This window comes from Mercenaria mercenaria, chromosome 16 (genome assembly GCF_021730395.1).
Source record: "Mercenaria mercenaria strain notata chromosome 16, MADL_Memer_1, whole genome shotgun sequence".
Classification (NCBI taxonomy): domain Eukaryota; kingdom Metazoa; phylum Mollusca; class Bivalvia; order Venerida; family Veneridae; genus Mercenaria; species Mercenaria mercenaria.
The window spans coordinates 14,872,525-14,898,108 of record NC_069376.1 but is presented as its reverse complement, the minus strand read 5'-3'; the positions used below and the strand labels follow the sequence as shown (position 1 = coordinate 14,898,108).

The 25,584-nt window shown below is 35.8% G+C and overlaps 1 protein-coding gene across 2 annotated transcripts in view; it reads left to right on the top strand.

Annotated features, from left to right (window-relative positions):
* The first annotated feature begins 4,211 nt into the window (after positions 1-4,211).
* Positions 4,212-25,584, top strand: part of LOC123540468 (uncharacterized) — a 28,218-nt gene continuing 6,845 nt past the window's right edge. Inside the window, exons 1-5 of one of the 2 annotated variants that reach the window (XM_045325545.2) lie at positions 4,212-4,520; positions 16,441-17,095; positions 23,253-23,363; positions 24,802-24,921; positions 25,446-25,514. In XM_045325545.2, coding sequence (XP_045181480.2) covers positions 16,468-17,095; positions 23,253-23,363; positions 24,802-24,921; positions 25,446-25,514 — 928 coding nt within the window. In that variant the 5' untranslated portion in view covers positions 4,212-4,520; positions 16,441-16,467. Of the gene's footprint in view, positions 4,521-9,514; positions 9,776-16,440; positions 17,096-23,252; positions 23,364-24,801; positions 24,922-25,445; positions 25,515-25,584 lie in introns of those variants that run through there. The other variant, XM_045325544.2, reaches the window with a different exon arrangement.

Below are 25,584 nucleotides of genomic sequence, written 5' to 3'. Positions count from 1 at the left end.
ATAGTCCTGCGTCTGGCACAAACAATTGAATAGTCGATCTTGGCTTTCATACGGACCGGTCTTTGTATGGACCATGGTAAGTCAGTCTGAAGACCATTTAGTTTGTGATCAGTAACTATGATAACTGCGGAACTCTGCAGTCAGACGTCAATGTATGATTGCCTGTGTTGATTATATGACCTCTATTGTTTCAGGGACCAAAGACATTGACCTCAAAATTGAAAAGAATTTTCAGCTAGTAACTGGGAAATACTTGATTCTGCCGTTATCAACCTGCATAGAATGTATACGTAGGATTAGTTTATGACGAAATATTGTTTTGGCATCAGTTGGTCAAAGATAATAACCACAAATTCAACTTGGTGGTCGATATATTACCGGAAAATGCTAGAGCCTGCTGGCAGCTAATGCACGGCCTGTGCAGACCAAAAGCAGCTTACACGTCTTTGCATGCAGATCATGATCTGCACTGTTCGCTATTTAGTCTGTAAATGTTATGTGGACAGCCCTTCAGATAAAAATGGTACTGCCCAAACAGTGATGGCCCTGTCCATTTTAGAAATTTAGCAGAGTAAAGGTGAGTGCATACAATGTCAACAAGTAGATTACTAGTTATAGAGACTTGGACTGACTGAGTTTGTTCTTGGGTGTTATTAGATTAAAACCCTCTCCGCAACTCGCAGTTTTTGCAGCACATTTCCTTCTGTCTGGTGCCCGCGCCAATGCACCACAACGAAATTTTGAATGTTTTCTGTGTCGTTTTTGTGCGTGCTCCAAAGCGACAAAAGGAAACTGAAAACGCCACACAACGAAACACAGAATGCGAAAAGACGAAACAGTTTTTTTTTCACGACGGTATGAAAGCCATTAACAAGAGCCATGTTAGACATGGCCAATCCCCCCGCCGGGTATATTATAATTGAAGGCTAAAGTTCCTGGCAAGTTAGTGTCTGAAAGTATTAATTTTGGGGAAAGCTTTGAAGAACCGTTTAGATGTGGTCCGCATCAGGGGTTTTAAAGATGTGGAAGAAAGAATAAGTCAGTAGTGAGGTGATTTACTGCTAGATTTTATTAATTTTCATGAACAGTATAGCTATGATGTTTTTCTATATGGCTACTGTAAAAAGAAGGAATGGAAAGCTAACAGGGAACGAGAGTGCTAGAATGTCACAATATATGCCCGTCACAGCAAATTTCTTTACTCTAGCAGCTGTATTTGCAAATGGAATTTTAATTTTGTGGTTGTTTAGTAATCATTGTAAGTCTTTTGTTTTTCTAAGTCCACAAGAAACCTCCTTACCAGGTAGAGATATCTTAAAATACACCTAAAATTGGAAAGTATCATCTATGTTGTACCACAGAAAAGTAGTCTTGTTTTTTCCCTATGGTCAATTATAAAAAATGTTACAATATAAGTTATTTATAGTAACAACTAAGGGAAGTTAATCTTAAAAAAAAAAAAAAAAAAAAAAAAAAAAAATTGTAAGTCCACACAAAAATCTTTACCAGGTTAGAGATTGGTCAAAATACACCTCAAAATTGCAAAATTGGATGTAGCATGCATGTTGTACTACAGAAAAGTGGTCTCGATTTTTCCCTACGACTAGTAATGAAAAAGTTACAATAAAAGCTATTTAAAGTAACAACAAAGGGAAGTAATTCTAAAGAAGGGAACTGCGCATGACACTTCGTCTCATGATGGTGTATAATTGTGCCAAGTTACATCAAAATCCCTCCATGCATGAAGAAGAAATGCTTCGGACAAAGTCATTCTTGTATCTGACCTTTGGCCTCTAAGTGTGACCTTGACCTTAGACCTAGGGACCTGGATCTTGCGCATGACACTCCGCCTCGTGGTGGTGAACATTTGTGCCAAGTTATATCAAAATCCCTCTATGCATGAAGAAGAAATGCTCCGGACAAGGTTTTCATTTTTGTATCCTTTGACCTCTAAGTGTGACCTTGACCTTAGACCTAGGGACCTGGTTCTTGCGTTTGACACTCCGCCTCATGGTGGTGAACATTTGTGCCAAGATATATCAAAATCCCTCCATGCATGAAAAAGATATGCTCCGGACAAATTTTTTAAAGAAAATATGATAAAGGGGAATAACTCAAAAAAAGGCAAGGCAGAGTTATTGTTCTTGAACACTGCACTTCCTCCAAATGTGTTCTATCAGTGTATGAAGTTTGAAGAAAATCCCTCCAGTACTTTTGGAGTTATGCTCCGGACTAATTTTTTTAAGAAAATAAGATAAAGGGGAATAACTAAAAAAATTGGCAAGGTAGAGTTATTGTTCTTGCACACTGCACTTCCTCCCAATGTGTTCTATCAGTGTATGAAGTTTGAAGAAAATCCCTCTAGTACTTTTGGAGTTATGCTCCGGACAAATTTTTTTAAGAAAATAAGATAAAGGGGAATAACTAAAAAATAGGCAAGGTAGAGTTATTGTTCTTGCACACTGCACTTCCTCCCAATGTGTTCTATCAGTGTATGAAGTTTAAAGAAAATCCCTCTAGTACTTTTGGAGTTATGCTCCGGACAAAGATCGTTGCGGACGCACGGACGGACGGACGGACGCACGCACGGACGGAGAGCATTTCTAATATCCCCTTCGCCTTTGGCGGGGGATAATAAAGACATCGTTTTGGTGCGCGAACCAAGACAAAACATAGCGTTTGGTTTTGTCACGACAGCATTTATACACGCGGCTATCTAACACATTTTTTGGTATGCCGTACCAATGCAAAACAATGAAACCTGTTATTTCGTCTTAGCGCACGCTTTAACACATCAAAACGAAATCCTTTTTAATGACGTGCATTGTGACCATAGCGAAACAAGGAAACATCTCATGTTATCAGGGCACGCCCGAGCACGCCAAAAACGAAACTTTTGTTGATGGGGTGCGCATCGGCACGAAAAAAAGTTTTGTTATCGCGTTCAATGTTTCATTTTGGTGCAGTATTAATTTCGTCTTGTCATGACCTGTATCGAAGTTTACAGCTAAAAGATATGTACGTATTTTTATTCAAAATTGCAGTCATGATTATTTTAAATTTAATTAACGCCAGGCCCTGTGATGTTACAGCTGTAGATTTCAACTTACGGTATTAAAACGACTGTAATACAGTTCGAGTTATGCAAATAAGATACAGCAGCTGCTGCTGTAAAAGAACTTACAGCTGTACAAATGAAAATGTTATATTTGTAAAACTGCCTTGAAGTTACAGCTGTAGAACTATTACAGGTGTTGAAAAAGAGAACATTATTTTAAAGGATAAAAGCAAAGTTATAAAAGTTTTATGATGAATTGTATTTCTATAGAAATGGTAGCTATTACTACAAAATTGCAAAATAAATGATCTTGTAAGTAAACAAGAATATGATACATGTTTGCAGTATAGCATTTACAAAATTCAAGAGTAGGATACAAACTACAAACTGTGTATCAGATCTCTTGTTTATAAAACTTTCTTTGTTATGAAAACATATGACAATTTTGTAATTATTTCATTTGAACATATCAGCTTCAAATATAGTGTAAATAGTTAATGCATGTACATAAACATGTCCTTCTAGAACTATATTACGCCATAAAACAGTTGCACTTACTCCACAGTGGTTAAAATTCCAATATTTTAGAAGATGTGGTGTCTCTGTGATCTTCAGTTTTATCCCGCAAAAATTATTTAAATTTAGATTCAACAAGCATTAATAAACACGACAATGTAAATATATAAAAGAGTTGGGCCAGAAGTTATAACAACATTATCGGGGCCCTCCCCTGAACAATTATTTAAAGAGAGCTGACAGTACTCATGTTTTCCTCCAGAAAAGTCACAGCTGTAAATTTGAGACATGAAAATTGTACAGCTGTAACTTTAAACTGTAATCTTTTCAGCAGTATTTTTGAGACCTGCATGTTTTACACCTGTAAATTTCAACTGTATTTCTTATCATTTTCCATTTACCGGTCTTTTACAGCTGCAATTTCAAACTATAGTTCATTTATACAGACGATATTTTCGTGCAGGAATGGCGCGTGAATTGTACTGCAAAGTCCACGCGCGCTCCAACGCGACATAACGAAATGTCCTAAATCGGCCACCATAGTCATTAGCCCGAAAATGAATAACAAAATAGAAATGAGCATAAACATAGATAAAAAAATAACTCTTTGCGACAGTGATTACACAATTTACACATATAATTCAAGTTATAAGCATTGCCGAGTTGAGTGAATGCAATTTGTTATGTCAAATTAGGAGTTTTCGTTTTAGTGTAAGAAATTTGAAATATCTAATACAAACTTGATACCCCTACATTCCTGTGACCTAGATTTTGTAGCTTCATTTTGTATAGCAATGGCTACTTTCGATTTGAAATAGGAAATACATTCGTTATTTATATAGAAAACAAGCAACTTTGGGATCTAGATCTATATGGACACTTGAAGAGACTAACTAATGATGCGAATTTGGATATAAATTGACACCCTTAAAAGCTCTTGAATCAGGTATGTAATGTTTTTCGGCTTAAGGGGACGCATATTGCTACATTCACAGTTCATACAGCAATGCGGAAGGGTGCATATTCAAGAAATCGATGGTGGGAAAATAAAAAACATATTCCTAAACTGATATAATACTGATGGACACCTGTAATATTCAGTATTTTGTGGATAAGGATGTGGTACTATGAATGTAATAGGAAAACAGAGGTCTTTGTGAAAGTACATTCAACACAAAATATTAAGCTTTTGTATAAGGAAAATACAGGTTTTTTACAATAACAGTGTTCCAAATAATGTTGAAGGGATGAGATTTTCTTTCTAACACACCAGGTTTGCTTAAACATGTAAAAAATTAACGCCACGTCTGTTCATCTCGGGATGGACGCCATATTTCTCATTGATAAAAAATGTAAACAAAAAAATCAGAGTGGGATTAGCATTGCAAGGGCATAACATGTCATTCTACACAATGAATACCTTAGAAAAGATATCTAAGATGCTACACAGGTCAGGCGGGTTAAATGCATAATGTCGATCACTTGAAATTCATCTTGAAAAGGTGGTTAATTTTAGTTTGTTTACATGGTTTTTAATTTTCCCACGACTTCTCGGCGATTCACTGCAAATGTATTACTGCGCCGGACGAAAGGTAACTCTAATAAACAACGGGAGACAACTTAGGTGTCAGCACGTGTACGATTTTTAAAAAAACATGTCGATGATTATAATTTCTTATCAAATAATGAATCCTATTCAGATATTCGTCTTTAATATTAGAAAATTATTAATTTCTGTGGACATTTGTCAAATAATATTACTTACAGTGGACTACTTTGCGCATCAAACTGGTTTCCGCTTCAGTTGTGAGGCACTTCCGTTATACTTTTTGACAACAATAACAAAACACAAAATGAATCAATAAAGTCACTTATAAACCGACTGCTACTTAAATCAGTGTAAGTAAAGTTGTTGTTACAACATAATACATGTTCGTTACGTTATGAGATAAAGTTTATCTTGAACTGCATAATCCATTAATTACGTTTAGATGATATTGCATTTACAACTTATTTGACCCCGTTTTTTTACGTGAATGACAGCATTCTCGTGCAACTCGTGCAAACAGAATTATGAAAAGTATGGTGGAGAATTCAAGGACAAATTATAAATGACATTAAAGTGATGATAACTGTATATTCGTCCAGTTTTGATCATTGACATTCCTGCTGTTTATTAGTAACTTTTGTGAACAAGATTAGAATGTTGCTTTTGCACATATACACATTGATTGGACCTCTCAACCAAATTTCATACCTTATTTTAGGGATTTTTAAGACAATACAATTCAGAAGTTGGTTGAATGTGTTTTGATATTTAAGTGCATTGTAGTTCATGAATACCAAGTTAAAAATTAATAATGGCAACATTTCTAGGCCTTTATTGTAAGCCACTAGACTTCTGTAACGATAAATGTTTAATGTATTAAGGGGAATATACTCTTTTAGTTTTGTAATGTGGCATTCCTTGACCACCGTATCTTTTCTTATGCACTACTTTATAAACAAGCTAAATAATGTGTTTTAGCTCACATATGCGAAATGAAAAGCAAGACAGTGAACTTATTTCACATTCTTTCTTTAAATTAGAATCTGTAGGACATTGATAAATGTTTGGACAAAGTGAAGCACTATTATTTTCGCACCAAAAAGTCTTAATTGTTGACTTTGAATGTACACAAGAAGTCTTATGTAATTCAACAATAACTTTCTTGTTTCAGTTTTTCTCATTTTTATTTTAGTGAGCAATCCTTTGTGTACTTATAACAGTTGAAACAGTATTCATTTCATTTGCCAAAACCTTGTACTTTTTGGCAGGTAAATTTTATAATACCCCACCCACTTTTTTCTAATTTCAAAGTATGCGTCCCCTTAAATAGTGGGCATCGGTTTTTTTTTTTTTTTTTTGGTGTAAGGTTTTAAGGTTTTTACTCAGAGATAGGAAGACAACATTGTCGGTTATTTACATAGTTTTTAGTTTTGCTATCCCCTCCTATCAATATTCTCATGACAGTGTCTGGCACACCGATACATACATACAAACTTCAAGTGTACATTTAAAGCCTAGATCTAGAAATATTTGACTGGGGACACCAGTTTAGAACGTACGTGCATAGCGCCGAGTGGTGGTAGGTCCTGATGGAGGGAAAAGGGGTCTCTTCACTTGGAAATTTTGAAATATAGGTTGGATCTAAATTTTGATTAAAACTTTGTTGTGTATAGGTAACTCCTCAGCCGACTAAGGGTGGTGGTTGGCACCGCCCTCCAGATCTGGCCTTCGATGCGTGCCTGCATTAAACACAGAACATTGAACATTAGCCTTGTTAATATTTTTGCCGTTTTCAAACTTTTCATTGAGTGCACGTAGCTAGGGGTTTCTATTTTCAACAATTAATTAAGTATTGTTTCCAAAAAATGACTCGACAAGATTTTTTGTTTTCATGAAGAGTTGTTTAAAATCGCATAACATTATCGCTGTTTTTTTTTCTCTCTCTTTCTTTTTGAATGGTTAACGCATAGATAACACAATACTTTAAATCCAAACAAAGATCTTATTACATGCGTATACACATTCTTCTTGTGTAAAAATCACAAATCGGTTTTCATTTCGTTAAATTAAATATCATCTGCAATATACCTCACCTATTCCGTGCAGAGGTTAATGTTGTGGACGATTATATAGTTTTTTACGATGTTGTACTGAAAGAAAGAAAAGCAGATACTCGAATAGAACCTGCAAAGAATGGGAAATCGAGTGGTACGAAATTTATGTATTCCGTCGGAAACCACAAGTCTTTAGCCAGCATTAGAATTAGTATTCTAATATGCGTGAAACACTCTTACACTAGAATGACTTCACGTTAACGTGCAGTGACGTCAAAGTTTTTGTTGCAACCAAGAAAGAGCGCTTCTATATTTTATCTACTATTTTAGATTTTAAGGGCATATTAAAATCGAAATAATCATATCAAAACCGCGTTTTAACACTATTTATATACTCAGGCAGTAATACGCTGTACAAAAAATTATTATGCCCGACGTATAACCGCCCGTCGTACATAAATAGTGTTAAAACACTCTTTTGCTATAAATTATATCTGAAGTTGATATATTCATCCTTGAAATAAGTTCGCTATTTGTTTCTGACAATCGTTTTTCATTTCATTAATATCATCCGCAATATATAGAAGATATTTGTTTGTTTTGAGCGGCTATGGAATACTAGTATTCATTCACTGAGAAGTGAGAAAATTTCAAATATTTTCATGAGCACGTAACGTGAAAATGTGAAAATTTTCTCACTTCGTGGTGAGATATATTCCATATTCACTCGAAACAAACAAATTTTCTTTTGATTTTATGATCAATTACGTTGATATGTTCATTTTTGCAACAGATTTTAATCTCAGCGCGGCAAACAGACGCGCGTAAACAGACATGACGTCAGACGTGCTGTGACGTTAGAAAGTCGCACACAACATAAAGTTTCATTACTTTTTGCTACATTACTTTAAGTGCGACTACAATTTTCATTCTGTTTTAAGTAAATAATTTTAAATTCATACACAATGTACATTCAAGTAGATCCGAGGGGGGCGGAGCTATATCTCACACAGTGTGAATTTCACAGTGTGAGTGATGAGATATAAAAATATTTAACTGATAGAATACATTATTTCATTAGTTAGCATAAAATAATAAGTAGATACTGTGTGGCTACAGGGATCGTGAGTTCGAGACCCAGCTCCTCCAAATAAAAAATACTAAAATTGGGATAAGAGTTCTGTGTTTTTAACTACAAGGTTGCTTTATACCTGGCACGATAACTGTTCAGGAAAGCATCTGAAAGTGGAGCGTTTTCTGTATCTTGAAGTATCTACCAGCTAACATAACTAACAGTCTTCTGGTGGAGTCGCCCATATTGGTTACAGGCGGCGACTATTCATGGGCTTACATATAAACAAACAAACATAATTTTTTAACTATTAGTTCTTAATAAAATGTAGGGTAAATATTTCCTAACTTTACAGGAATTTTGTTTTGAAATAATGTGTTCCTTATGTGTTTGTTCATGATTTTATTACGAAAACGAGGGAGGTAACAAACTGGAAATATTCGTGGTGAAAATAAATAGCAATAGAACTAGAAAGCGGACTTTGTTTATTTATTAAAAAGAACCTGTGTGAAGTACTAATAACATAGCTCGTATTATTTGGGCTTAGCTGACTACGCACCACGATACGATGTCTAGCATTATCCGACTATGCTACATATATTATAACTTGCGAATTATCATCTACTTAAGACTCCTTTACACATTTTTAATCTTGATAGTCCTAATTTGAAAGTCACGTTAGCTGTAATTGCAAAGAAGATAAATATAGTGCTCAGAAATGTTTATAGTTTTATCTTTTTACTGCTTGATCAGATATGCTGGCAACCATTTCTGTGTTTCCTATATTTTAAAAAGGTGTTTTGTGGCACTTATTTCTAATCTTTTCGTTAGTCAAGTTTCCGATGACAATTTGATGCTCCTACAAAGACAAATAGAAATGAGCCGCGCCATGAGAAAACCAACATAGTGCGTTTGCGACCAGCATGGATCCAGACCAGCCTGCGCATCCGCACAGTCTTGTCAGGATCCATGCTGTTCGCTAACGGTTTCTCTAATTACAATAGGGGTTGAAAGCGAACAGCATGGACCCTGACCAGGCTGCGCGGATGCGCAGGCTGGTCTGGTTCCATGTTGGTCGCAAATGCACTATGTTGGTTTTCTCATTGTGCGGCTCAAATGGGGATAGAGATAGACAAAGAGAAATTAAATTTTTGAGAAGGAAACAATAGTTAGCATTACCAAGATTTTTTGTGTGTGTAAAATTGGGTTTTTATCATTTGGTAAACGAAAAACATCTGTGATAAGAAATTTGAAATATACAAGAAAGTAATCGCGCATACATGTGACCTAGATTTTGCAGTCTCGTGACTACTTTCGATTCTTTTATGTTACCTAGATTTTGCAGTCTCGTTTTTATGACAATTAAGGACTACTTTCGATTTTAAACAGGAGATTCTTTTATGTGACCTAGATTTTGCAGTCTCGGACTACTTTCGATTTTAAACAGGAGATTCTTTCTTGTCTTTCTTTGTCTGGCGAATTTGGGATTAAGATCTACAACGAATATGGACACTTGAAAATTACAGGTAATGATGTGAATAAGTACTTAAATATTTGAAATCAGGATATAAATTGAAATGTTTAGGGTATAGCGCGCAGCGGATAGCTAGCGAATATTTTGCTGCACTCCAATTCAACGAAAGTAATTCAGGTGATATTGTTTTACCATAAATCAACAGATAAAAAGACTCCTCTTTCCACAAACAGCCAGCTTTTACAGTTTCTTCGAATGTTTTTATCTCCATATCGTCTAATTTAGTCAGCTCAGATAGCTTTGGTCTATATCGGATTTTAATATGAACTTGGATATTTGCACCAATAAGGCTAACCATAAAAATAAATTTGTTTCCTGTCCCATGACCAATATCATGAAACTTTACTAGCACATTAGAAATTCTTTATTGTGGCAAAAATATTTTCGAGGTCACCTTTTGTGGTAGAAAAAATAACAGATTTTATGTTCGAGTGACTCTGTTATTTTAGTTGTTTGTGAGTACATTTAGCATTAATTTCCTAGTCAAAATAATAGGACGTTTCGGGATAGCGGGATAAGCTTTGATTGTCGCTGTTAGAGGGATGACAACTATAAATTATCAGATAATAAAATATATCATCCCGATAAGCCAAATGAGTAAGGCTAGGGTTTCCCCCTTCGAAATGTTTGAAATGTAGGTATGACATGGTGGCTTCTGGTGCATTTCCGGTTAAACTTTGATGAGAACAGGTCACTTCTCAGTCGACTTGGAAAGGGGAGGGTGGGGGATGTTGGGGTTGGGGTGGACGTGGGCCCCTAGGACTTTGTCTAAATCCGGGCCTTCATTTAGCTGATAAACATAAAATGATTTTGACATTAGCTTTGTTCCTATTTTACTGTGAATTGATACGGTTGTAGTTGGATGACCTTAATTTGTATTATTTGTGGCGCATTGTGTGTACTAGTAAAAGTCTACTCCTATGGCCAGCAATCGGCGACAACGGTATATATTCCGTATAGGTATGTACTGTACATTGTATCACCCAAAACACGGCCAAAGCTTCTCTTTCTGTTTGAGAAAAGCGTCTTTCCGCTGGAGTCATTATTCTGTTTGCATATATCACTGACTTGTTTTGGTCAGTATCACTCAGACTACAATTCGACTTTCATCAACAGTTATCTTGAATTCTGCATTTTCATTGTAGTAACACAATACACCTGCAGTCATGAACGCTTCCTTAATCATGTCAAACATGTTGCTATGTACTAGTACACTGCCATTAGGAGTTTTCCTTGTAATTTGCCTGAATTGTTCTGAAATTGTTGCACATTTCAGCACAAAGTTTGCACAGAAGTTCACTAGTCCAGAAAAGTATTTGTTTTCAAGAGGCTTGATCCACATTGGCTTCGTCTATTCACTTAACTTGTTTGACAGTGTGTGCCTCATGAACATGATTTCTTCTTTGCTAAACAGTTTTATCTCTGTTAAGAGTAAATCTTTACATTTAACCGTTCGAGCACCGTTTGCAACTTTTTGTTGTGCTCTTCTTGTGTGTACTTATAACAATATGATAATGGAATGTTCTCACAATATGGAATGTCTTGTATGTTACGTTGTATGATACTTTCGAGTGTCGCCCTATCCAGGTAAAAGAACTTTGTTGGTGTCGGTGCTTTGCATCAAACACGTTAAAGTGGTCTATTCGCAAAATATCCCTGGTGAATTTAGAGTGCTGAATTTATTCTGTAGATCGGATTGTTTAGCGGTGAGACCCTGGTTTTTTCAGTTATATCCAAATATTCTGCACAGAAATTTTGCCTAATTTTGAATATATTGATAGGCTGAGCGATACGCGATTTATCTCACAAGTTTTCAATTTTCCTTGACCAGAGCTGTTCTGTGCTGATAAATTCAGACTACACATTGTTTGATGTGTTATACGTTCAAATTCACTTAAAGTTCCAACTTCATTTTTGAAAATGGGAAAAATCAAAGTAAATCTGATCAAACCTATCTCAATGTTTATTGAAATTACAACATACAAGTTTCATAAAACTGATAATGGGTGATTCCCAATCAACTTAATACACCAAAAAAAATAATCATATCTTTTAAAGGTGTTGACTTTTCTCATCAGATACGTTAATCAGTGAAATTAAATTTGACAAAATTACACCTTTGTATCATGTAAAACTTTGTAATGGAAATTTAGAAACATTTACGTATGTAAATCAAAATTAACAATGTTTCGTTTTTGTTCTACGTTTTGCATTGTGTAATCAAATGAAACATTGCTTGTTAACTGACCACTTTCATATCTCTTTCAAAATTACACCGCTATTGTTTAACACAAATCTTACAAATACTATCATATTACAAAGGTAACTATATTAAAAAATCTTTTGCTTACTATCTTACTTGATTTATACTAATTATTTTATGTTTGTATGTATATGATAATAATTTTATGCGTAAACCAGAGGTAACCAAAAGTTAACGTATCTGATGAAAGGCAACAATGAATGAATGAACACATTTAATGAATGGAAATGTGAAAAAGAACTATTACAACAAACATTATCATAACATATGCATATTGTTTGAGCAATTTTTATACCTCACAATTATTTCTACTCCATTGTTTCTGTATAATGTCCATACATCAGTAAAATAAATAAAAAGCAGTTAAAAATTAATCATTTATTATGGTTAAATTTTAAATGCAAATTCAGTAGGAAAAGTAGTATATAAAGAATACTGCATTTTCTCAAACACATTTAATGTAAATGTGAATATAGCTTATACTAGTACTTCTGCTATTGCTAGTGGATTCAAACAAAATATGTCATCAGATACGTTAACACAAAAACTCTAAAGTTAAATTGTCGTAAACTGAACATCAGTCTGAACATCAGTTAGCAAAGAAAGCAGAGTCATTATCGTTCAATCTATACTGCCTTTTGGTCTTGCCATAGGGGGAATGTTCCTCGATTAAAGATATAATGCTTTCAATGTCTACCCACAGTTCATCAGCTCTTGAAGGCCATCTGAACAATGGTATCGACCCTTTGCCACGGGTCTTTTCCATGAACGAAACATGCGCATCCTTGTCATTGGAGTCGACCTATAGGACTTTGCCCACATACTGTTTGCCCTCATATTTAGCCAAAACAAATGATCCAACAACAGGAACTTTCATCTGTCACTTTACGTTTTCATTGTCAGCTTTACTGTCTTGGACTTTATTTTGAAATCTTTATGTTTGGGTTTTCTGCTTTATACTTTTGATATATATTCTCTAGATAATCATTGAGGATATGCACTTGTCTCTTATCACCTTGGTTCATGGACTTTGCTATCTTTTCCCCAGGCATCTGAATACTGACATGATGTTCCCTTTCAAGGAACTGAATGATTTCTGTTTTCATCATGTTCTCTCTTCGTCAAGTCGTTTTCGACAAATAGGTCTCACTATTTTCGTGTTGGAACTATTCAGCCCTTTTCTACCAAGACCTGTTTGCTTTCTTATTGTGTCTAACACTTACATTTTTTTACTATTCTTCCACTGACTACTCTTATCACACTCTTCTCATTGACTGAGATGTTGCTTTTTTTGTGCTGCCTCTCTCCCTTCAGCAATGATTGCATTTGACATCTCCAGTTTTTTTATTACTTTTCTAGAATGATTCTTTACTCCAAGCAGATTCAGATCATGTTGTGATCTAGGCATCATTTGCATTCTTGCTGTATCATTCTCAAACGAATTTGTGCTTGTTAATGGACTCTCGGTTTCCTTTAGCTCGTAAATGCTCCTTTTCCAGGTATGATTAATCATTCTTCATTTTTCTCTATATATATTCTTTTTGATATTAAGCTCGACTTTTCGCCATTATAGACCTGAAAAATGAAAAAAGTACAGATTTTAGCTTACGTTATTAATGAAAGTATGTAACAATTACCTGTGCAAAGCACCTTTTCACATTTGGTGAATAGTCTGGACATAGATATGCATTTGATTGTACATAGAAAAAAAATATCATCAGATACGTTAACAAAATCATCAGATACGTTAACAAAATCATCAGATACGTTAATCCATTTTATAGCCAACCGTTAGCATCAGTTGTATACATCATTGTATACACTATAACCACTCCACATGTACATGGCAATATACACCAAACATATTAAAAATCAATGTATGTTTATTCTAAAAACGAAAATTACTGCTGTCAGATACGTTAACAAATGGTCAGATACGTTAACAAATCATCAATACGTTAACAATATATTATCCATTTTAGCCACTTATATTAATCAGTGATCACAAACCCTCCATGTATCAATACACCAACATAAATCATGTTTTATCTAAACAATTAGCTGTCATACTAACAATGTCGTCTAACTTCTTTCTGAGTGTCTTCGCATAACAAACGCACTGATTTTATAAACAATAGTCACCTGGGCGTTAAACATAATGTATCATAAGCTGTAATTACTTAAAATATGTGAATTCAAACAAAACTATTCAACTTACCTCTAAAGAACTGCCGCAATCCCGAGATTTGAAGTTTAGTGTAAATATTTCATTTTGCAGACGCTCTTTTAGCATTCCTTGATCTTCCGGTAAAACGTGACGTCATATTAAACTGTACAAATATCGCACTAATGTAGATAAAAGGGAAAGTTGATTGATTAAGATGGCATGTGTTTTTCTTGTTAACGTATCTGATCAAAACGTATCTGATGTGAAAATTAAACATTTTGCTGTATCTTTACAAGATCAATTGGTTTTAATAATCTTGAACATGCAGTTAATTGCATTCAAATGTACTTTAAAACTGACGGTATCAACACTTAATTATGGAAATATTATGGCCGCCAATAACATTAACAGGTTAACGTATCTGATGCATTTTGAACGTCCGACTGATATTTTGTTGATTTAGCATTAACTTATGTTTCAAAACGTTAGTCTTATCCAAAGTTTGTAATCAAATTATGTCATTTCATTCTATCAGTGTTATAATAAATTATTTTATAATAATCTGTCTTTATATTATGTGATTTATTTTGCCTTATGAAAAGTGTTAACGTATCTGATGCATAGATTGGAGAAAAGTGAATTCATGCAAGTGCAAATGTGCTGATGAGGTATTTGTGAATGAGATTGAGAAATTTGGAAAAAATGAACTTTTAGTGATAAAAAATACCAAAAAAGTCGATGTTTGTATATCATTTTTCACATCTGTAGCTATTTACAAAAAAGTACTATCGATGGAGACAAGCCAAATTCGGCAAAATGGCTTAAATAATAAGCATACTTTTACAAAAGTACAATGAGCTTGCTTATTTTTCTAACTTGCCCAGTGCGAGTAACTTACAATTAAACAATTTAACATAAAAACTATTACATTGTTAGAAAAAAAGAGAGAACAGGGCTGGAGACACCATATTTGAAAAGTTGGAACTTTAACTGAATTTGAACGTATAATGCGTTGTATGTGTTATAATGCGACATAACCACATTAGCACAATCGATTTATGACCAAAGATTCTTCGGCTAGGTTGTTTTGTGATTTGAAATTAAAGGATGGAATTTTTGCCAGATATGTTCAAACTATGCCAGTTTTTGTTCAGATTGCACAACTTCAGGTACACTTGCTAAAATATTCCGAGGGGAATGTACCCAACGCCGTGAAACTATGCATAGTTCAATTTGAAATTCTTATATTTTCCTACATGGGCCCATTAGTTTGAAAACCTGCTGTTCTACTTACTGCTTTAGTGGGAAACACCAGTACTATGTTTCGATTTAACTGTTAAAAACTTTTTAGTGTTCATAACTCATACATTTGTTATACTAAGTCTTCTAAAATGTTGAAATATGACACAAAAATTTAATCGTCAGCTTAATCACCTTAACATTCCAGGTTTTGTATTATACGAGTATACCTCGATTGACTGGGTTCATACAGTCAGTCAGTTTAAGTTTAATTACGGTCCATCCGCCCTTTCAGACACAATGAAGCATATGAATGCAACGTACGGTATAGACCTCGATTGACTGGGTTTCCAATTTATTGTAATATATACAAACAAGTATGTATATTTCTCGTTTGAGAACTTAATTGAAATTCAGGAATAAAAGATTAAGACATTAAACATGATGATTATATTTATAGATTCAAAGTCTCCATAATTAGTAATTTCAAGTTGAAAATATTTCCTAGGTAAAAATGGCATGACGCACTTCTATAACTTGAAATGACAAAATATTCTGTCAATGTAGGATTTAGAGTTTGAAATATTAAAATGTTCTAGAAGAGGCCCCGCTTGCAGAGCAGAGAGGTGACTATAACTTGAAATGACAAAATATTCTTTCTATGTAGGATCTAGAGTTTGAAATATCAAAATATTCTAGAAGATGCCCCGACTGCAGAGCGGGGATTTCTTACCCAAAACATTGCCCCTCCCAAACGCTCCTACTACCGTTGATATGATCCGAAGTTTCCATACCTGAGCGTTTAACAAATGTTGCTTCAATATTAAACAGACTACTGATTCCGAGCTCCTGTGAGAATAATGCAGGCATAGAATTATTAAAACAAAATCATTTAAGATAAAACTCAATAACTGTATTTGAAAATTAACCCAGCAGTTTGATCTTCAACATTATTTGCCTGTCAATAGAATTATATTTTTGACTTCAGGTTACTAGATTCCAGTGAATTCTAGATATGACGACTGCTGGAAACGAAAGATATTTGCAATATATACTGTTGTTAGGTGAAGGAAGTCTGCTGGTTCTCAAAGGTTTCATAAAAAAGGAAGAGCAAAAGTCAGGACAAACACTTTCATCTTTACTACTGAGTAATTCAAAGCAACTTCGTCAACAGATAAAAAATGACAAACAATATGAACATCTGTTCCCGCCAGCTGGAAGTGTGAATGTTGACCTTGACACTTTTGACATATCACTGTTGACTCTGATCATTTTAATTTTATTTGGTCCTAACCTTTCCTCGCAAGATCGTATTGCAGTTAGGACTATCCGAACCTTCAGGAATTCTCTTTTCGGTCATACAACTTCCTTATCATTAGAAGAAGATGATTTCAATATGCATCGACAAGATTTGGCGGCAGTACTTTTGCAACTGGCTAGGGAATTAGATCGAGACATTTATGACCAGTGTCAAGAAATTATCAAACGGTCAGCTTCCGCCTCTTTTGAAATGAAATCAGTTTTGCAAGAACTGAAAAACATACACGAATTTGACGTCAAAACATTAACTAGAATAGAAACTAGTTTGTGTGCGGCTCACGAAAAGCTGGATATCTTGTGCAGAGAAAAAAGCTGTGATGAAGGTAAGAAATAATTGTAAAAAATAGATCTTTCTTATGATTGGTTAAAATTGACTTTTTTCATTTGGATGAACGTTTCGAAGTATCCATCTGCTGCTAACAGATCCTGAACCGAGGTTATGTTTTCTTACTGAATGCCTTTCGCTGGTCCTTGTCAGAAAGAGCGTCTGTTTTTGTTGGGTTTAACGTCGCACCGACACATGATACGTCATATGTCGACTTTCCAGCTTTAATGGTGGAGGAAGACCCCAGGTGCCCCTACGTGCATTATTTTATCACAAGCGGGCACCTGGGTAGAACCACCGACCTTCCGTAAGCCAGCTGGATGGCTTCCTCACATGAAGAATTCAACGCCCCGAGTGAGGCTCGAACCCACATCGATAAGGGGCAAGTGATTTGAAGTCAGCGACCTTAACCACTTGGCCACGGAGGACCCCAGAAAGAGTGTCAGTCTCTGTGTGAATGCCTCATAATATTAAGTAAACTCTTGTTTGCACTGGAATTTTTAAAAGAAGGTTTTTGTTTGAATATCAATTACTGGTAATGTTTTATTGAGAAAACTAAATTTAAAGCCATACCCAGTTTATACATGTGATAGATTTGCAACCGTTTCTATAAGTTCGGCCCAAATACTGATAATATGTATTAGATATACAATGAAAACATCGATTCATTTCGAATGTGGTCCAGTGGTGATTGAAGAGCATAGGTTGGGATACAATAGGGGATAACCGGAGGAACAGGGAAAAGAGGAGGGGTTTTCCCGGTAAAATTATTGATGCTCCAAATGAAATAATGTAATTGTGGGTTCATATTGACACGGAGTTATATGCATTTAACTTGCTCGCGATTTACTCTAAATTCAGGTTTAACTGAACTCATTCCTTCTTTTTGATTTAAGTTTGGTTTTGACACCGCCCGCACGAGTGGATGTCCCGATGTTGAATTCTTTCGTCGAGGAAGCAGTCCAGCTTGTTTATGGAAGCTTGCTGGTTCTACTTGGTGGCTTGTCGTGTCTGAGTAGCACTTTGACACGTATTCATCAACTTGCTAAGTCTGAAATTTACATCTCTGAAATTCAAATTGCCATTAACTTCCTTTGTAAAAAGATATATATCGCTGAAATTTTTGAAGTTGCATATGCTTATTATCTCAAAGACGTTTTCACATCCCGTCCAAATACCATTTCTCAAAGAAAAACGCACGATACGATAGATTTTGAGGTTTGAGTTTCAACTGTATATGGCAAAAAGTACGTTAAGTAGAACCGAATTTACGACTTGAAATAAACATGGTAAAGTTTTAATGTCGGTAAACATTGTCAACTCTTTATCTCTGTAGGATGAACAACTATATCCCTTAGCGATTATCTCACATTTATAAGTGTTTGTGTGTCCAAATGTTTATTTATCACAGGTAGAGTTAGTCATTGACAGATAAATCTGGCCTTTTATGGAGTTTAATCAGATATTACAACTTACTAAGGAAAAAAATGCGTGCAAAAATACCGTAATTTATCAAATAAGCAAATTATATGTATTTAGAAACTTAGATAGCAGAGTGTCACAATCAATACTAGTCACCATTCAGGATTCTGATTTCGAACATTGAAGCGTATTTGACAATAAAATGATGTGTAAAGTGTGTGCACTTGATAGCTAAGTCAGAAATAAAGGTCACAGGTTGAGTTCAAATGTCAAATCTGTCATTTGTATTTTGTGTCCGGAGCACAACTTCAAAACTATTTAGATTCTTGTGCCTTAATATCACATCACCCAGGCCGCAGATGAAATATCAACCCAACCCCAACCGCCACTCATAATAAAGATTTCTCTAAATTCTCTGATCTAGAACTTCGGTCGTGTATTGCCCCACTTTGATCTTTTTACTTCGTGTTTCTCTCTCAGTATCATACACATTCTGTTACACGATTTCACACATAAAAGCTATGAAAGTCATGTCAAATACAATAGAAAAAAGTAGAAACTTCACAGGTCGTTCAACACGACAAAAACGAAAATGTTGCAGGCTCGGTTTGATTGAGCCTGTTCATGGACGGTAGTGGAAATGCATTCTACCGCCCACGCCCTCTAGCCCCGGGTTGAGCAGAACTCAACATTTACACATGCTAAAAGTACAAAACGCAATTTAGAGACATCCGCAGATGTATTCAAACGGCGGTGAACATGGAACCTTCAATGATACATGTGTTGAGGCGTGTAATTCCATGAAGAGCTCGCGTTTGGTCCCCAGATAAAGTAAAGGGTTTTGCCCCCAACGAGAAAACAATGGGCAGATCTAAACAAACTGTAATTTAGGAAGGGGATCTGAGGTTATGGAGCCTGCGTATCACAGGAACTGTCAAAAGACGAAATTAATAAGCAGGCACCATATCCAAGGGGTGATTAAACAATACCAAAGGCTATGAAAGCGGGAGTATTGGACCCACCCTGGCCGAAATGGTCATGTTGAGGAACTAAACAGTACCAATAACACGACATAAAAGTCGTGCTGAACGATCTAAGAAGATCGAAATATAACAGCCCTGATTGAATGTACGGGGAGACTTTTTACGGCCACCACACGGCACAAACAACGCTGCTGTGATAATAAAATAGAGAAAAGTAGAAACTTCACAGGTCGCTCAACACGACAAAAACGAAAATGTTGCAGGCTCGGTTTGATTGAGCCTGTTCATGGACGGTAGTGGAAATGCATTCTACCGTCCACGCCCTCTAGCCCCGGGTTGAGCAGAACTCAACATTTACACATGCTAAAAGTACAAATAGCTATTTAGAGACATCCGCAGATGTATTCAAACGGCGGTGAACATGGAACCTTCAATGATACACGTGTTGAGGCGTGTAAGTCCATGAAGAGCGGCGTTTGGTCCTCAGATAAAGTAAAGGGTTTGCCCCAAACGAGAAAACAATGGGCAGAACTAAACAAACTGTAATTTAGGAGGGGGATCTGAGGTTATGGAGCCTGCGTATCACAGGAACTGTCAAAAGACAAAATTAATAAGCAGGCACCTTATCCAAGGGGTGATTAAACAATATCAAAGGCTATGAAAGCGGGAGTATTGGAACCACCCAGGCCGAAATGGTCATGTTGAGGAACTAAACAGTACCAATAACACGACATAAAAGTCGTGCTAAACGATCTGAGAAGATCGAAATATAACAGCCCTGATTGAATGTACGGGGAGACTTTTTACGGCCACCACACGACACAAACAACGCTGCTGTGATAATAAAATAGAGAAAAGTAGAAACTTCACAGGTCGCTCAACACGACAAAACCGAAAATGTTGCAGGCTCGGTTTGATTGAGCCTGATCATGGACGGTAGTGGAAATGCATTCTATCGGCCACGCCCTCTAGCCCCGGGTTGAGCAGAACTCAACATTTACACATGCTAAAAGTACAAAAAGCAATTTAGAGACATCCGCAGATGTATTCAAATGGCGGTGAACATGGAACCTTCAATGATACACGGGTTGAGGCGTGTAATTCCATCAAGAGCGGCGTTTGGTCCCCAGATAAAGTAAAGGGTTTGCCCCAAACGAGAAAACAATGGGCAGAACTAAACAAACTGTAATTTAGGAAGGGGATCTGAGGTTATGGAGCCTGCGTATCACAGGAACTGTCAAAAGACAAAATTAAAAAGCAGGCACCATATCCAAGGGGTGATTAAACAATACCAAAGGCTATGAAAGCGGGAGTATAGGAACCACCCTGGCCGAAATGGTCATGTTGAGGAACTAAACAGTACCAATAACACGACATAAAAGTCGTGCTGAACGATCTGAGAAGATCGAAATATAAAAATAAAAATCGAAATATCTGCCGAAAGAATTATTTTGTCTGTGCTTTCTCTTCCGCTTTACATGCTCAGTTATAATCACCCTTTTAACTAGTATAGAAAATAACTTTGTCTACTCATTGAATAAAATCAAGAAGGAAGTGATCTTAGCTTAGTGGAATACAAGGCCTCGTGTACTACAGCATCTACCTCTGTTTATCCACATACCTGTAATTTAACAAACATGTCAACCAATAGGCAACAAAATTATTTGTGATGTACATGTATTGTCGCGTTGCATCCTTGCCAGCACGGCTGACCGCAAACATGACAGAATGCTGTTTTGTTTTGTACTCATGTTTTTGTTTTTGACACCCGCCAACAGGAGAACGATTTTACTATACAGTGCTATTTTGTGATATCCCCATGTGCGCAAACACGTCAGGAAGAATTGTCGCGCTGCCGCCCTACTTTTGTCGTGCTGGGTTAGCGTCAACACGGCACAAATGATGTGTCTGGCTGTCGTATTGACTTTCTTGCGGAAGGAGGTACAAAGTATTGGCACAGGCCGTCTATATCATGTATATATAAACTATTTCGTCCGTCTCTTAGAAATTTCGTTTTCTCTCAAAGACTTAAGAATGCTTTGACCTTTGGTTCCTAACATACTAAGCACATACTTATACTCTGGATGGCTCCTATTTTCCTATTGATTTTATAGTCAAATATTAAGTGTCTGTTAGTGCAAAAACCGTTTCTGCACTAAATCTTTAGTTTGCATTGACCTTCGCTCCACAAACTTGGCAGGTAAATTTTCCATGGGTAGTGAATTAACCCCATAGATGTTAAATATGTCAGTGTATCGACAAATGTCAACGTCACAGTAACTGTTATTGTTTGTCTTGCACATGCAAATTACCTCATTGATGTTAGTACGTCAAAGGTCACGCTCACAGTGACTATTTGTATATGCCAGTTTTCGCACCATATGTTACGAACCCCGTGACCTATGATTTCCTTTATTGCCAACAGCATTGTTTATGAACGGTGAATTGCTCTCGATAATTTTGAAGCCAATTAAAGAGATATTAGTACAATACAGTTTCCGCTCAATGTCTTAGTTAATCAATTTATCCACGGTTCTCTAATTTAGAAGCATATTGCTCATGTGCAAGAGAGGATATCTGGTGAGTTTTGGACATACGGTCAAACGTCAATTACAAAAGCGTTTCCCCTAAAATGTTTTAGAAATATTTTACGTAGACGCTAAAAACTTGCTGACTTATTGCCAGTAGGTTGCAAATGACTCTCTCTTGGTGTTTGGTCAATGACAAATGTGACTGTTTGTCCAAAAACAGCATCTGCTCAATATCTTGAAAATACCTTGGCCTGCGATCCCCTTGACATGTAAATTGCCCATAAGTGTCCATAAACCTATATGTGTTCTGAAATTGTTTCATTTTGCAGCGAGTCAGTGGTCAAAGTCACAGTGCCTGTAACTAAGATGAAACAGTTTACCCACATTACCTTAAAAAAAAACGTTGACCGCAATTCTCTAATTTGGCAGGCATGTAGCTGATGTGCAATATAAGATCTTCATTGATTTAAGAGCCAAATATCAAGACCAAACTGACTGCAAGACAGTTAAAGAACAAAAACAGTTTCCTCAACGATTTGACCTATGACCCTCCAACTCTAATGGTTAATAGACAAATGTCACTATATTACGAACCCTTCGTGGTTTTAGCTTGTTCGGTCAAAGGTAAAGGTTAAAATAAGTGTTAGTATAAATCGTTACCGCTACTGATAATTTTAAGAAAATGGCATTACTTGTTGTCCTTTAACGTGATAAGCATATTGCTGAATTACATTCACCATGGACCCCTCGTCGTTTATAGGTTTCTTTGTCAAAAATTATGGTCACTGTCGTGTAAAGCGATTTATGTAATTGTGCTGGTTTTTCATCCGTCTTGTTTTCAATTTAGTCTTCGTCCAGTAACTCAGACTGCTTCGACATGTCATTCTCAAACTTGACAGACACATTGCTTCGTAGGTATTTTACACCATACAGCGGTACTCGTGCTGTTGTTTCAATGGAAAGAACAATAAGGAAAACAATGACTCATAGAGTAAAAGATTTTTTAGATTCTAGATGTAGTAACAAAACACATCATAAATCTTTCACTCAAGAACAATTGTATATAAATTAACAGAGTTTGTTATATTATGTGGTACATAATTTGATTCATACAGTATTATACAGAGGGCAAATAATTTATCATTCCTTTACATTTCTGATACCCAACTACAGGTTGCCACTAGAAAATTTACTAGCATGCACTGTTTTTGTTTTGTAGAAAGCTTAACACATCCACCGAGCTCTCCGGAACTCAAAGAGATGCAAGAGGACACAAATGAAATTAGGATTGGAACTCAGGAAATGAAAGAATCACTCAAAGAAATCAAAGGTAAATGTAAAGCCAGTACCAGAAAATACAGTTAAGTGTTTAAGTGTTTATATTTTGTTTGCCATAATTGTGTTTATGGCAGTGTGTGTGTGGGGGGTGGGGGGGGGGGGGGGGGAGAAGACGACAAGTAGAGGAAACATATTGTTTTTGTTCGTTTGTTTTAAATTTTGTTTGTCCGTTCTGTAACCTTCTAAAGCCTGGAAGAATTATTATGTCTCCTTAAATGTGGCATCTTGTGCCTGTCTGTCCATCTGTAACAAAAGTTTGTTCGGACTACTCCACTTAAACTACCAGTGGGATTTCGAGTAAACATTTTAGGGATACTTAGTACCATGGCTAAGTTGACATTTTCTGGTTTAAATGAATTTTAATAAAGTTATAGCTACTTAAAGGCCAGTTTGGCTTTTAAATAACAAGTCATTCCATTTCCAGGTTGTAAATTCAGAAATACAAGACTGAAAATGAAGAAACTCTAGGAACAAATATAAAATGAAGAAAACTTATGTTTTTATATATTTTAGTGGTCTAATATACACCCTTCATTACATTTTTGATAACCTAAATATATTTGTAAGTGATTTAGTCAAAAGCAGATAATTATAATGTTTTCAGCTATTAAGAGGTAGTTCTTTTGCGGCCTTTGTGTTCCATAAACGCTCAGTTTTCCTGGAAGGTGTGGTAACAAGACTACTTTTCTATATATGTGTTAAAATGAGTTTGGCTGTTTGAAGTAAGTCAAAGAAATAGTGTACTTAATATCTCGTCTCCTTTGAAAGGGCCATCATGTGAAGCATTTATGTTTTACAAATTCGTAACACAAAATATCTTTGTGATATGGCTGGATATTGCATTTCACTGACATAGTTGGATATTGCATTTCCCCTTTCTATTTAAATGAAGGGATATGAGGAGCTGTGAACCATAATTAGACACAACTCAGAATGCAATTTTATGTCATGCCGATTTAAGGTCAAAATTAACAATGAGATCAAATGTCGACTATGGATCATTTTAAATGTTCACTCTGCAAATGTTTTATCCCTGGAAGAAATGTCGAACTTGCCACACCTGTTGACGTGCAAAGACATCTTTATTTCATGTCTTTTGTAGGTAAAGGTTGCACGCGGAGATAAAATGTCAGATAGAAGTTACGTTGTGCCTAATCTTTCAATTTTTACCCAGTGAAATGTTTATTTAGAATCTTGATATATCATTTTTAAGCACTTCTGATACTTTGGCCAAGTATCATTATACCCATTCATAATTCCATGTAAACAAATCCTTTGGGGAGACATGAACCCTTTTAAAAAAGATCTTTATAATTCTGTAGATTTATTGTTTCATGAGTCCAACCGTGACAAGAAAGATCATTCATTCACACCGGAAGTTATTTCCAGATACTAAATAGTTTACGAACACAAACTGTATATGTTTTTAGATTGCTTAACGAACTCACCAAGCTCTCCGGAACTCAAAGAGATGCAAAGAGATACGCACCAAATTAAGATAACCACACAGGAAATGAAAGAATCATTCAAAGATATTAAAGAAATCAAAGGTAAATGTTAAACCTGTATCCTGTAATATAAACCTATAATGAAACTTTTGATGATGTAGATGGAGGGTCAAGGTCTTAATGTGATATCAAAGGTTAAATAAAAATTGTTTCGTGGCCACTGAGGGTCCATTTAATCACTGGAGGAATTTTCATAATTTTATCATAAATATTCAACATAATCAGACGACATACCAAACTGACATGATATCCCATCAAGTCACATTATACTGAGCAGTCTTAGCACTATCCTCTTAATGGTGAGATATCTAAAAGTACCATTGTTGACGTCTTTGGTATGACGCTGCCACGACCTCCCGTACCGTACTCGAAGCGGGGGCTCAACCACATGGCTACAGAGGCGGTACTTGTGTTACTTCTAATTTCATGCACATGATAGATATTGTTCTTATAATTAATTTAATGCCAACGAAACAAAAGGCAACAATTAGCATGTGTTACAGTAAAACATACAAATTTCTACCGTAAAATACTCCTATACAATTTGTACATTTACGTCTTTTCAGAATTGTTGTTAAAAGTCATGGCAGCTGAACAGAACGGAAGTTCATCGGATACCTCAACAATTGAGCAAGGTAAAATGATATTTCGTTTCTTTCATTGCTGAGTTGTCGAACCTAAGTAAAGAAATGTCCACGAATTTTA